The sequence below is a fragment of the Pipra filicauda genome, unplaced genomic scaffold (assembly GCF_003945595.2).
Source record: "Pipra filicauda isolate LSUMZ 115617 unplaced genomic scaffold, ASM394559v2 scaffold1_size10287979_pilon, whole genome shotgun sequence".
Lineage (NCBI taxonomy): Eukaryota > Metazoa > Chordata > Aves > Passeriformes > Pipridae > Pipra > Pipra filicauda.
This window is the reverse complement of record NW_024104310.1, coordinates 9,977,549-9,992,402: the sequence shown is the minus strand read 5'-3', so window position 1 is coordinate 9,992,402 and position 14,854 is coordinate 9,977,549. Positions and strand designations below refer to the sequence as shown.

Here is a 14,854-nt window from a genome sequence, read left to right as displayed (position 1 = left end):
CCTGCCAGTTGTGTATAAAAGGAATTGATCCTTGCAAGACAAGCACAACTGGTACTTTGCTGGAATCAGCAATACCTTTTTGAAATTCTACTATAATAAAATCAATGAAGGATTATAGTTTAAACCACACAAGAACTCATGAAACATTGATACCATGGGCTGACCAGATATTTAGCAATTTTTTACATGTTGTATGTGTGTAAAATGTCTGTATACATATACACTGTAAACGTATACATTATATGTCTGTAAACATATACATTAAATATATACACAAAACATATATATGGTATAAACATGCACTTAACTATTTTGTTTTCTGGGTTGTATCATTCTAGCTAACCTTGACAAATTTCTTACACTGCACAACACAGTCCAGGCAGCTTAAAAAGAGTTACTAGTGTAAACTCAAGTGTATAGAGAGTACTTGTTACCTGAGATATAAGAAAGTGCAACATTTTTAATGCAATAATCACTTAGATATTATTTTTTCATATCTGTATAAATATCCAGTCATGGCAGTTACAGATGAGAACATACAACTATATTAAAAAAAGTTAAAAGATACCAGACAACCAGAACTTTTGGCATGTACCAGTCTGGCTACATCAAATAGGATCTTCCAGCCTTCAGGTTCTTCCAAACTCTTGATGGTGTGGGATATATACTCCCACTGCAGAGTCACTTTACAAAAACTGGATTTGGGGATTTTGTTTCTTAATGGGAATGAAAACGCTTACCTGCTATGAAGAAAGGATCTCTATCCTGAGGAGGTGGAGGAGGGAGTGGTGGTGGTGGTGGTGGTGGCCCTCTCCACTGGTCCTGGATTGGCAGCCTTGGGGCTTGGGAGAAATTAGTAGGAACTGGTCCGGGTGTATGCTGCTGGAAGTCTGGAGGGCCCTATTTAATAAGGCAGAATTAAAATTAAGACTACCATCCAGAAATTTATGTACTGTCTACTATAACTTTTTTCCTCTTAAAAATACAATTGCTTTATGAATTATCTCCTATTACCTGCACAAATTCACAGCCCTTGCTGAGTCATTCCTTCAAAATGGAAGATATATTAAACTTGAGTACAGTATCTTGAAACAAATTCACAATGTTTTAATAATCACTAGCACCACAGGAATACCATTTCTTCTCAAGCTTATTGAAATCCATGCAATTATTGACCTTCTTTCCCATTAATCCAAAAAAATCTGAGTGTCTACTTTAGAAGACATTCCTGACATTTATCTTCTTAAACCGTACCATTCTTCATCGTCAGTTTAGTACAATGTAACCTACAGAAAGTGAAGCAGCTTTACTTATAAAAAAAAGGGGGGGAGAGGACAATTTATGGCATTCAGAAAATTAAAGAAATCATCTTTCTAAAGGGAGTAAGAGTGTAACATTTCTGTCTATTGACAGCTTAGCATCTGAAGCATTATAAGAAAGAGGACAAAATTTTATTTCCTCCAGTAAGATATAGGGTTTTTTTCTCCTCCCCTCCCCCCTTTTCTTTTAATGTAAAGTGAACCTTTGCATACTGCAGGAAGAAGGATGTTAATCCAAAAGCAGAACTTTGAAGAAGACACATTTATTGAGTAATCCACACAATCATTTTTTACTTTTATATCAAACACATTGGCAACCCCTGATATACAGAATAAACTGCTTCATTCTTAAGCACTTCCTTATTATGTGAGTAAATCAAGTAAGTCATGAAAATAATCCACGAACATTCTTGTTTTCCTCTTTATAAGGACTCTGGAATCAGTGGTGGTATCTGTTCTGTCTATATGTGACGCTCACCTTGAAGCTTAAAATTTGCCATTGCTGGAGACAAGCTTTTCAAAACAGATTTCAGACCAAAAGCTCCCTGACAGACTGAAGTATGGTCATCAGCAAAGGGTCAAACAACTAAGTTGCTGTGGTTTATCTGTTTATCTGTTGAGCTGCCCTCACCAAGTCAGTCTTCCTCTATCCTATTTGTACTGCACAAACACTGACATTTTAGGAAAAGAATTTCTTACACTGCAAAAATGGGTATTTGACCTGGAAACTGAAGTCTATTCACTAAGTAGCACAAGACAAAGCTGCTTCACACCCTTCTGCCAGCACAATACAACTGGGATTGGCCAGGCCCAAATATCTAGATGGGAGGCACTGAGGATCAGAGGTGTTATTAAATCTGTGGCCTTCCTGAAACCACCTAAATGGGGCTATGTGAGATACTTATTTGGAAGCAAGACTGCGACTACTTATTTTATGTCATTATACAGCCATCAACTGTAAATACTTTATCATTCCTAGAGATTAAAGGGCCTATATCCCCTTGTCAGTGTCACTGTGGGTATTTCATTTAGTGCAAAGACATTATATTACACTCAAGCATGACAGTCCTCATAACATACACACAGTTTGTAGGAGGAGCTGCTGCACTTCCGCAAGTGAGTAGTTACAACACACAATATTCTTGCCACCTTGGAACTCACTAACGCCTTTGAACTTCACAGGCTGTCTGCAAACAGCAGCAGTTGGAGGAAGACGGAGCTATCTGGGATGAAAAACCTGACATTTATTTGTCCCATAAAAATCTGTTCAGGTTTAGCTGAACAAGGATGTTCAACTGCATTGCCCTTCCCCTGTGTTGAGCAGGACAGCACTGGCTGCCTGCCAAAAGAGCAACTGAACACAAACCTTGAGGATCCTGACCCTTTGCTCCCAAAAACACACCTCTAGCACCACCACACATAGGAACTGCCAGAGGTACTTTCAAACAAAGATCAAATGCATTCCCTCACCTCAGAAGCCTTGATGATAAAAGGCTATTTCTCCAAGTACTGCTCTTACAGCCCTTCCCCATGTTGCACATCCTCGAGGGAGGCACCCAGCAAACCAAGTGGTATTCAGCTATTTAGTTATTAGTTTATCACTGGATAATGCACAAGGTCATTGCAACAGTAGCATGGGAGAACCCGGTTCATCAGGGCAGTTTCACACAAGATGGTTTTTATCTTGCATCTTATTTACAGCACGTAACCACATGCACATGTTGCAGCCAGGGAGAGAACACGGTCTTGACGCACAACCTGCTTTTTCTTATTTTCAGGGTGCTTCACTTGGAAGCTCTCAGATTCTTCACATTTTTCCCCAGACAAAATACGTGCCTACATATACCTTAGTCATTTTTAAAATAGGCAGTGAAAAACAAATTATGTGGAAACCTACTGAAACCCAGGCTAATAAATCCTAAGTATCGCATATCTGCCACCCGAGCTGAAGCACTGGCAGCAGCAATGATCTGGCTGGGCTTGGTTCCAAGCACCAAATGGCTCTGCAGTAATCACAGTCTCCTCTACCTGCTTCTTCCAAACTCAATGTATTCTGCCCCGGTCCAATCTCTCCCCTCACTGTCAAACTTCAGTTTTAGTGTGAGGCTCAAAGGTAACAGGCTTAGGCTACAAAACAAGCAGGGATCTCAGCTTCTATGACCACATTTGTAACCCACTCTCAAGCATCTTCCCCAATATTAATTCTTCGCCCAATCTGCCATTTTGTTCTCCTGATCCTGCTTGCTTCAGATGCCTTCTCTCATCCCCATCACGTCTTTCACTCTGTCTGCTAATCCCAGCATGGACTCCCAGCTTCCAAATTTGGTGGTCTTGTGCTGTGGCAGCTGGTCAGGAGCTCCTATTTGCCCCACCCAGACCCTGACTTCCTTCCTGTACTCTCACTCCAGGCCATTTCCCCTCTTTTTCCTAGCAGGGAGACAGAAGCCAGTGAGAATAGGCTGAAAAAGATCCTCTACTTGTACTTTAAATAAACAATTCTTTGTACCAGCTTTCCCTCTCCTGCCAACCTTGTTATTAAAATCAGATCTACCTCCTGCCAAGGCAGCCCTGAATTGCAAATGCATGGAAAGTCCTGTTGAATTTCACACAGCTCTTACATACTGAAACATCCTCGGTGCAGCCAAACTCAATTTTCTTCCTTGAAAACTGAGCAATAATAAAACATTTCTAAATTAACTCATTTGGGCATAACAATATTTTTCCACAGTTTCAATTTTGGAATAAAAGTATTTGGAAAATTTCAACTAAAAGGATTCAAAATGAGGCCAGCAACTAGCACAGGATCTTGATTTAGGCCATAGAAGTCTGTTAGTATTACACACACTGAGAGCAGCTTTATATTTCCAATTATAAGGAAACTTTAAACCTTTATGAAATAAGATTTGGGTAAGTTTTAGAACTGAGTAATACAAGGTTATTTTAGATCTAAGAAAGCTCACATTTTTAAAAAAATAATGTTACAAAAAGTTACACAACCCAGAAACCAGCAAGATATTTTACTGTTAAAAATACAAGCAATGGTAGTTTCAGGCTCACTGTGATCTTCAGTGTCAGAGGTGTTCATTCAGCTTAAGAAGCAAACATTTACTGTCCTCTAAATACTTTCAGTGATTTTAAAACAAAGTAACAGATTATCCAAAAGGTGGTGTCAAAAAATCCCAACAAATGCTCACTAAGATACACTGAGAATTTTTTTTCTCTCTAGTTTTATTAGCTGTGTATTTCATACAAGTACATCCCACAACGTAAGTTTGGGCCAAAATAACTCCAAAACAGTCCAACAAAGAGCAAGAAGAAAATATCCAAAGCTTGGAACTCTTCCTACTTGCCTTTTTTCCACCCCTAGCAGTTAAGAATTCTGGGGGGTTTTTCCACTTACTTTTTTTTTTTAAAGTAAGATTAGTAAGTCCCTCACTGTCAGGATCCATTAATGCCAAAACCACGACCCTTCCCCTTCAGGGCACTTAGTTTACACACAGTGTTGAGGTTTTTGAAACCTACAAGTTTCAAAACTGGCAGAACTCCAGAAGTATGGCTGACATAAATCACACCACAGGAAAGCTGCAAGATACACAGACACTGAGTATTGCTAACAAATACCTACTTATTTGATTGTTGAGCAGTTTCTAACTTCATGTATATGACATTTTGAAGAACTACTAAAATATGACTGATCACATTTCTTGGTTGACAACCAAAGGCCAATCATGCGAAATTAATTGCAAAGACATTTGTTATTTGCTGAAAAACGAATTACCAATATTTGCTTCTAAAAAAAAGAAAAATAAATTAGTTTGATTCTCTTCCTTCTTACAGCCATAAAAAAGACTGGCCTCCACTTTTTTCCTAAACAAGCTTTGCTTCTACTATACCTAAAGAGTGAAATAAAATTCTGCCCTAAATAGTGAAATAAAATTCTGCCCTAAACGACAGTAACGTGGGCAGGCAGAAGGTTGTATTTTCAGATTTTACACTGCTGAGATTTTTCTTCTGAAAAAGCTTTCAGGATAATTCCAACAGGAATTCGATTGTGTGATTGATTCATTTCACAAACTCCATGTGAAACTAAAATTCTAACATTCAACTAGAGCTACTGCTTCCAGACACAAATGAAATATGTGAACCAGGATAAGTACTTTTCTGAGTGATGTTTGTCTATTTTTCTGAAATGCCATTACAGTTTTTTTCAATTTAATAGAAATATAATAATATTACAATTTGAACTTTTACTTATGCCAAATTCGAATTGTCCTAAAACCAGTACAAAGTAATGTAACAGTTCTCCATTACTTAAAGCTTTTGAGGGTGTGCTTGTTTTTTTGGGTGGTTTTGTTTTGGTTTTTTGCTTAACAGTAGTTAAACTACAATTTTAGGAGTGGATTATTTTGCCATTAGTGTTAAACTCTACATTCAGCAAGAATTTGTTGCTAATAACCCCCAAGCGCCCTCTGGTATTTGGTAGAAAAGACCATACAAAGCTACTTAACTTCAAAAATTAATGAAGAGCAGGTGCAAAAGCCAGGTTTCATAATGGTCTATTTTTGATAAAATAAGCATACTGTAACATAGTTGCATAATAAATCTTTATATGCACAGTAGTTGCTCCCATTTTTCATGGTTTTGCTATCCGGACAGTTTCAAATTACACCCAACTATTCAGTACACATATCAGCTAAGACTCTCTACAAAAAAATCATTTTAACTATTACTTCACCATCATTAAATCTTTTAGCAAACTTCCCTACTCAGTAAATCTCACAGTGGTGAAAATACCTATTTTTAAAGTAAACAGGTTTCAACCTAAAAAAAGAAAACTGCAAATTTGTATGACCAGCCGAGGCTACAGGGTTCTACATTTCAGTCCAACATTGGGGCCCACTCTGACACTGGGGGAAATGACAAAATATTTATGTGCCTTTCCAGTGAGATCCCACAAGGCTGGTTCACATTCATACAGAAATGGTTGCAACAGCTGAGTTGCCAACTGTCCATATGAGAAAGACCCAGCAGAGCACATATGGTAACTTTTCGGAGGAGTGTCCTCTCCTTCTCATCCTTACTGGATAATACATATTATTAAGAGTGATTATTTAGCATCATTATCACATTGATTACTTAGAAATGCACCAAAGTGCAAGGAAAGGCTCCTCAAATGGAATTTTTAGCTAGATTTAAAGCTAGTTGCACAAAGAACACAGAACCAGGAAACAGCAGATGTTTCTCTTGGTACATCTGAAGCGAATGTACCCCAACCTACACATGCCCCTTCCCAAACCACCACCAGCACAGCAGCACTTCTGAACCACCACCTGCAGACAGTAATGGTAACGAGGAGTTCAGAGACCTGAGAGAGAAACTGCCATTCTGGAAAGCTGGAGGGCTCTGGAACAGCCTCTCAGCAAGGCTCTGTGGGCTGCAAAGGGACATAGTCTGACCATTCCTTCTTTTCTCCTCTGAAAACCAAAACGTGTGAATGCGTAAACACTGAAAGCAAGGTACTGATCATCGAGATTTTTCTTAAACTACCCAAGAAAGTAATTTTTGGTCTGTACCTTTTTCTGTTTTAAAGGAGTGCTCTGAACTCTGTAATTTAATTCATCCTCATGCAATTTTACTTTAAAATTTTTAAAAAAGGTGGTATGTAATAATACAAGAATTGAGGTCTAGAAGGAAATTACATTGGAAATAAGACTTCCGTGTGGATTTCCAAAGAGACCACAATCACAGACATTTTAGAAATACTTCAGAGGAGAAGGTAACAGCACACTGAAGTGCTACTGACAGCTATTTTGTCTAAATATTTAATTTTGTGAAGTTTACCCTTAAAAAGGAAAAAAGCATACCAACTCTTCCTCCTACACATCCCATAATTTACAGCACCTCAGACTGACATTTTTATACAATTCTGAACGACCGCATGTTGTGCAATTTCCTCTTTTACTAATTTCCATTATTCAATATAGCTAATGCACAACTTACACCTTATCAATCACTTTTGGGGAAAAAAAAAAAGGCAATGCAAACTTGTGTCTACAATTCATTAGAGGTGTGAATAGCTCATTGAACATGACTTTCACACACTCAGGCAATCCCACCTTCTGAAAGAACACGAGATAAGGTTACTTTAATCCTTCCAAAGAACTGCACTATTTTGCCTTCCTTTTATCCCTTTAAATATCCCTCCTAGTTAAGAAATTAACATTTTCTCTCATACAATTCTTACACAAATTGTACTTTTACTTTTCTGCATCTCTTGTTAATTACATGATGTTATCTCCAATAATCTATTCATGAAGCACAGATAACTTTGGTTACCAATAAAAGGGAAAACTTAGCATAAATTGCTTAGCACAAAGTTAATCTTATAAAGCAAGGAATAAAGAGGATCTAACAGCTATTATATGACTTATCAGCTTCTCTAAAAGGGTCACTACTTTTTTTCATGAGACTAATTAAATACCTTAACAATGTCATTGAAACTTCATGAATCTTTCAATAAAATACACCCTGCCTCTACAACATGTTTTCATTTATTAATCTCACTTAAAATGCAAAGAGCCAGGAGAACCCCATTGACAGTTAAGCAGGGCCACTCTGTTAATTCTTCTTATATGGTTTAAATGCAAAGAATAATGACCACTATAACCTATGACAATTAAAACTATAGCCATCTGTCACAAGATGTTAATCCTCTTATTTCAGCAGCTACTAGACTTTTTGAAAAGCTTTCCTAAAATGCCTACCTTCTGATGCAAGGAACTGACTTTTCATCCTCTTATGTAGGAAACCCTGCTCCTATATCTTGGATATGGTTCAAAAATTTTCAAGTAGAAATATATATCTATATATTCCACAAAGTGTGGATCCTCATGTTTAAGTTTCACAGTATTTTCGCTTACTGTGCACAGCATACAGAAAGAGAATCACTCATAGAATTTTTTATTATAAAATTTATTTTGATATTTCTTCAAATACAGTTTAAATAACTCAGTAGTGTTCCTCTGATGTCTATGACAATCACATAAGTCCATCAAGGGGAACAGAAACCTAGCAAGCACCATGGTTCTCCCAATGAATTTAGTATAAGATCACTTGATATAAAAATTCATGCCTTAAACTCATGCCAAACAAGGACAAAAATTAAAGTTCATATTGGCCATGAAAGCTAAGACAACAATTGTTATGTTACCCATATGTGAGTCTTTTCAAAGCTTCTGGAATACATTTCCTGAGGGGAAAATGCATGGAGATAGCCAAGTGCTGGTTTGAGTATGTGAACTGCACAGACCCTGGCATTACAGGCAGACTGAGTCTGAGAGAGTTGAACGTAATTTTTAATATTAAAATGTACCACCCAACTTGGACAAACTTCTCTTTGATATTACACAACTCCCCTAGACAAGAAAGAGTGTTGGGAGGTTTAGGCACAAGTCCAGATCATCTGTAAGAGAAATCACCAATGCCTCATTTTCACTGTTTAAGGTCTCAAAGCAGAATTCAGAAAACATGGAAAACCAGTACAAGCAAGGAGAGAAAGGCACGGAATCCTCCTCTTCAGGAGTGGGGTGTAGAAGACTGTGTGATCATTTTTGTTTGGTGCCCTCCAACTTTTTAAGATTAAGGACAATACAAATAGGAATTGGAGTCAGAGTGTAAGGGACACTAGTGCCATTAAGAATGATGACCCCTCCCTTGAAAGATGAGAATTTCATAATTGTTTTATTTAAAGACAAAATCCTTCTGCGTTTTTTTTTTTTTCCTGAAAAATAACAGTTTTAGGGATGTGTAAAAAATTAGGGATCCAAAACCTTTGGGCCTCCTCTGCTCTCAGAACTAATGAGATAAAATTTAACAAAATTCATATATTTCCATTGCACTTAGAGACTTCTCCATGGAAATATTACCACAGTGTTTATTGACCTTGTGTATCTTGGTGACCTGCAAGTCACTGACAATTAGAAACAACTTTGTGGTTACAACTAAACTGGATCATGAATATTAAATTCAAGATTTCTACATTATACTCCAAGCTTGAAGGTGCAGTTATACTTAATTTAAAAACAATTGAGAACCTTAATGTGACTTGGGGATGATGCTTCTCCTTTCAACAGAAGATGCTCAGGTTGCTACAAAAAAAGTCAAGAAGCAGCCAGCTTTATAGAAGAACAAAAATTAGAATTGCTGCTAACCTGGACTTTCACCTGTATTAGCAAAGGACATTTCAGACCTGATTATTTAGTATCCAAATTACCTGATTCACAATTTTTAATTGTGTAAGGAAAGTTCATTTTTCAGGTGTTCTACACATCTCTGACCTTACAAATACGTTGATGTGAAAATTTTACATACTCAGAGCTCCCTGTGTGCTTGCAGGTACTACTTACGTGTTCTGTAAGAAGGCCTGAACATTTTTTCCTTCTTGGGAAAAGAATCCTACAGTCACAACCCAGAACATTCCTCTAAATTAGTTTATTTTATTGTAAACAGTAGTGACTTACTGTTCTATAATGAATTTAGCTTTTTTCCTTTCACATCCTAAAGAATTGGCAAAAAATGAAGGTGCAGAAGGTGAACAAATACCAGTTTATAGATTTACTTTATTTGCATTGTGATGACACAAATGTACTATATTCCTTTTTAAAAGGACATTTTCTCAGCTCAGTGAAACAGCTAAAGACAACTATACTATCATCTACGACTCCCTAATATTATAGTAGATATATTTCAGTTCTCTATTCAGTGTTTAAGCACTAAATTACTCTTAGTGCATTGTACTCAGAAGGCAATTTTGTATTTTAATTGGATTTCTTTACAAGTCTTGATTTCTTCAAAGTACTTTAACAGTGCCTAATTAATGGCAAAATAGCATATGCATGATACCTTTTGCTCTTTGCCTCGATGAAAATTTGTGCTTTGCTTACAATTCTTTAAAAACTTCAAATTTCATTCATACAAATACAACAAAAAAACAGTGTACAATTTTTATCTATATAAATAAAATCTTTTTCACTCTTGAGCACTGGCACAGGTTGCCAGCTTGTGGAGTCTCCATCCTTGGAGATACTCAAAAGCCATCCTGACGTGGGTCTGGCTAAATGGTTCTATGTGGCCCTGCTTGAGCAGGGGGCTGGATCAGGTGACTTTCAGAGGTCCTAATCAACCTCAGCCACTCTGTGATTCTGTATTTAGCAGGTACTAAAGAGCTTGAAGAAAATCCAGCATCATCAATAGAGAGGAAAAAAAAAATCTACAACTCTGTTTTTAACTTGGCAGCGCTAAACAGCAATCACTTAGCTGAAAGGTAAGTGACAACAACTAAAAAATATAAAAGCACAAGTCTTCTGCTCAATTTTAATATCTACAGAGCATGTGCACACTGGAGCGAGCATGACAAGTTAAAGGGTTACTGCATTTAGAAACCATCTATTTCTCTCTTATTTAATAGCTGTTACCATCATGTTTAGCTGCTGCTGCTCCTCCTGCAGATGGGAATTCATTGATATGATTAAATTTGATGGTATGATAATGTATGGTAATCGTGATTAATCAGAAGCCCACTAGCAAATGGAGGATGTTGGGTATTATGTCACCTGCATTTTAAACTGCATTCCCTCTATGTCAGCCTGACAATACTTGACAGCTGGAGGGATCTCATGCTGCATCTGCTTGCTACTACTTATAGATCTGATAAGAGAAAGTGCCCATCATTCCTTCACTATCTTAAGTGCTGTAATTATAGGGCTTTGCAGTCAAGTTGTGAAAACAGTACCTGTTAAAAACGCAAGCTTTTAGCTGGCTGCTGAACAAGCTCAGTCTCACACCTGCAAGGGCTATAATCTGAAAGAAATGTAATTTGATGCAGCAGTCTCATTCAAACATGATTTGCATGAAATGCTGTATAAAGCAGTATCCAAGAAATGTCAATCAACACCACCTGATACCATGTATCCTGTAAATGAAAACAAAATGCTTTCTACACTACCTGTGATCTGCCACTGCTACACAGCGATAGAGTGAAAATTCCATTTACTGTTACTCATTATAGTGAAGCCATAGCTAAAGCAGAATAATTGTGAGGAAGTAAGAGAATCATTTCACAAGTAGCAATTTTTATTTCCATTACCAGTTCGTCTCCTACATGTGTACTGTTGCAAACGTACGAGTTACTAAGTATCACTCTAAAATGACTCTTTGTGCTCAGATACAGGACTGTTTAGAATTTGTCCTTACTGTGAGTATTGCAGAATATGAGCTACCATCTTAACAACAGTTGATAGAAAACCTTCACATGTTTCAAATTCACTTATGGTTGAATTTGAAACAAGAAAAAAATTTACTCCCTATTTGCATTTCCCACAACAAACCGCAAACACTATTGCAAGGAGTTTTGTTTTCAAAAGTACTGCAAATTTCTGCCTCTATATCCTGCAAGAGGTGGCACAGCCACAGTCACAGATCCACGGTAATCTCATTAAACCAACCCAAGGTTGCTAAAACGGTGGTGTGGGCTGATCCATGTCAGTCCAAGGACCACCTAGGAAAAATAAGTAAACTGTTTTCTAATGCACTTTTTAGAATTAATTTGTAAAATAGTAATATATTCCTTTTTCAGAAGAAAAATTTCAAGCAAGTGGCCATGAAGGACAGCAACATCTGTTTTGAGCAATGACTGGTCACTTGTTTAAAAACCTCTGACAGCTTAAATCATAAAGTACTTAAAAACAGTGTCTGAATCACAAACAACACTCAAAAGCTCAGAATTCAAAATAGTTTCCAGAAATGGTGAAAAAAATAAATCAAAACTAATCAACTGCCTTTCACAGTAACCATTTAAGACACCAGCTCATGTCCTGGAGATCAAGTGGAAGCATTTCAATGAGAATATAAAAAAAGTTTACTAAGGTTTTTAAGGGGAAAAAAAAAATCATGCATTCTTTGAGATTAAAGATTATTTTAAAACAGGAGTGCTAAGTTCCAAAATCAAATCATATCAAAACAACACTGGGAACCAAAAAGACATGTGATGTAGGATATTCACAAGGGCCTGAGGACAAGTCACTGTAATAAAGTCATAAAAATATTGAATAAAACATAAATCATGCAATACAATTCAGTATTTTCATACTTGAATCCAACAGTTATGTGAAAGACACCAACCCCGTGCACTAAGGTGTCCTCTTAAAAGAGAAAAGCCACACAAATTAGTCACTAGACACTCATGTCACTTCATCTTGTGCTTTGTGCCACTTCAGACCATTCCTGACTCCAGTTCTGAAACTCAAGTTGACCAAAGTTAATAAAATGTGTCTGTGGGATGGACATCTGCCCGGCTCACACCACACCCAGGGTGACAGGTTAAGGACAGTGCCTAAATCAGAATATATTCCAACTTCCTGAAAATTTTCCTGGCAAAAGGCATACAGCTGCATTGACAGGCTCTGCTCCCTCTGCAGCAGTTTCAGAGGAGAATCTGGGTCACAGAGAGAGGGGAAATGGCCTCAGACATGAGGAATTCCTCTTTTCTGCCTTTAACAGGGTGAAGTAGGTTATCCCCAACTTTCTCATCTCTCCAAATTCCTCAGTCCAACCCCAATTTTGGATGGTAGGGATACCTCACAATTTCTGGCTGAAGAATGCTGACATCTCTCCTCTGCCACACTCTATCCCAAAGTGGGCATGACAACACTTCTTCCACTTTTATATGTCCTTAAAAAAATTGTATGCATGTGCTACATAATATTATTGTGTTAATTAAGTTAAATAAATGGTGTTTGAAGCCAAAAGCCTCTACAAACTTTTCTTCAGGCAAACACTGAAGTATTTCAGACCAGAATGTGCTGGTGTGATCTGGACCATCAGCATAGCTCCTAGTTTCATACTCTATAATGATCTGACCTCTATAATAATCAGTTAACAGCAGCCTTCATATAAAACATTTAGAAATACCTCTTCCATTTTCTATTTAATTTCTTCTTCCCTTGTTCTACCCCATTTTCTTCACAGAGTACAGGAGTGGAAAGAGAAACTAGCCCACACAATAAACACCGAATGGAGGACAGGAACCACAGTGGTCACTCTTGTGTGACAAAAAACCTACAGGCTCCATATCTGCACCAGGGCATCCACGGGAATTAATAAATTGGTCAGACAACACATGAAAAGTTCAGAAGACACATACAACTAGCCTGTGAATAAAGTCTTCTGTCACCTTACTCTAAATGGATCATTTCCCAAACTAGACTGTTATTTGTGAAATACCAACTGTGATGCTGAGAACTTAGGAGAAGGCATTTTAACCACTTTAAAGCAAAGGCAGATGACAAAAGCAAGACCTTCAGGAGGACTCTGCCAAAGAGGTCTGTTCTTTAAACAGTTTAAAGAAAAAAGGCAGTTGGCACTTGCACAATTCCAGGTTAATTCAAACTACGCTTGAAGACTGGATTACTATGAACAACAGCCACCCGAAGAGTACTGTGCAATTCAGACAAGCAGAATTCACGTCTTTAACTCCCAGTTACCACAAGTCCACCACATCTCTCAGCTGTGACACACCTCTGATCTATCATTCATTCAGTCCTTATCAGCAGCATATAGCTCTGAAATATCATTCACACTAAGTCACTTTGAATTCTTATAGAGTAAGAGACAGATAACTTCATTGCTTTCTTCAAGATTAGTGTAAATGTTAAAATAACTCTAAGCAGGGAACAGAGATTAATTTCCTTGCATCTTTTCTAGCACTTCCTCTCTAAACATTTCATGGGTTAAGTTTTAAGAAAGGCATAATTGAACAATGAACTCTACACTGAAATATTAAAATTGAGATTCAAGGTTAAGGGAATTTAATCAGTTCCCACTCTAAGAAGGTTCAATCTTGATCAACACTACCCTGATGTAGTACTACATTATTTCCCATAATTTAGAACTCACACCATATGTTAACATGCTCATTACAACTTTGTTCAACCCTTCAATTACATCCTTCTGCAGAGGGTTGTAAGAATTAACCATTACATGGTTACAAGTCATTCCATCAGCCCTAAATTAGTAACACCTGTTTTCCAATAGATTTATGACTGGCAATTGATTAGCTCTGATTGAAGCTCTTCCCATGCTGGGAGCACACACAGGCTCTCTATGCTAAGAGGTTTCTCTCCTAGGTAAGAAGAGAACTCAGAGGCAAATTTTTCCTTCAGTTATGGCACTAGCCACTCCTGGTCTTTTCCTTGCCAGAACTTCATTACTTCCCATGTTTCCACCTCTGCCACATCCAATCAAAAGAAACCATCCAGTTTAAAGTTAAAGTGGAAAGCAGACTGCAAATATTTAATTCTAACCACACAGGTTTTTAGAAACAAAGTCATCAGAAAAATCAGCTGACTATTATCCTTTGATTATGCAATCCTAAAAACAAGAGCAAATTCAAGTCATTACATATCCAGAGATTCTTTATACAGTGAAGAAAAGGATGAATGAACTATAGTTTGGAACAAGTCTTTGATCTTTTTCAAATG

General features: G+C 37.3%; 1 protein-coding gene across 5 annotated transcripts in view; it reads right to left on the bottom strand.

Annotated features, from left to right (window-relative positions):
* Window positions 1-14,854, bottom strand: part of RBM33 (RNA binding motif protein 33) — a 101,953-nt gene that overhangs the window by 43,038 nt on the left and 44,061 nt on the right. For all 5 annotated transcript variants that reach the window (XM_039380642.1, XM_027727783.2, XM_039380639.1 and 2 more), the window contains exon 11: window positions 741-900. In XM_039380642.1, the coding sequence (XP_039236576.1) occupies window positions 741-900 (160 nt within the window). The remainder of the gene's footprint in view (window positions 1-740; window positions 901-14,854) is intronic.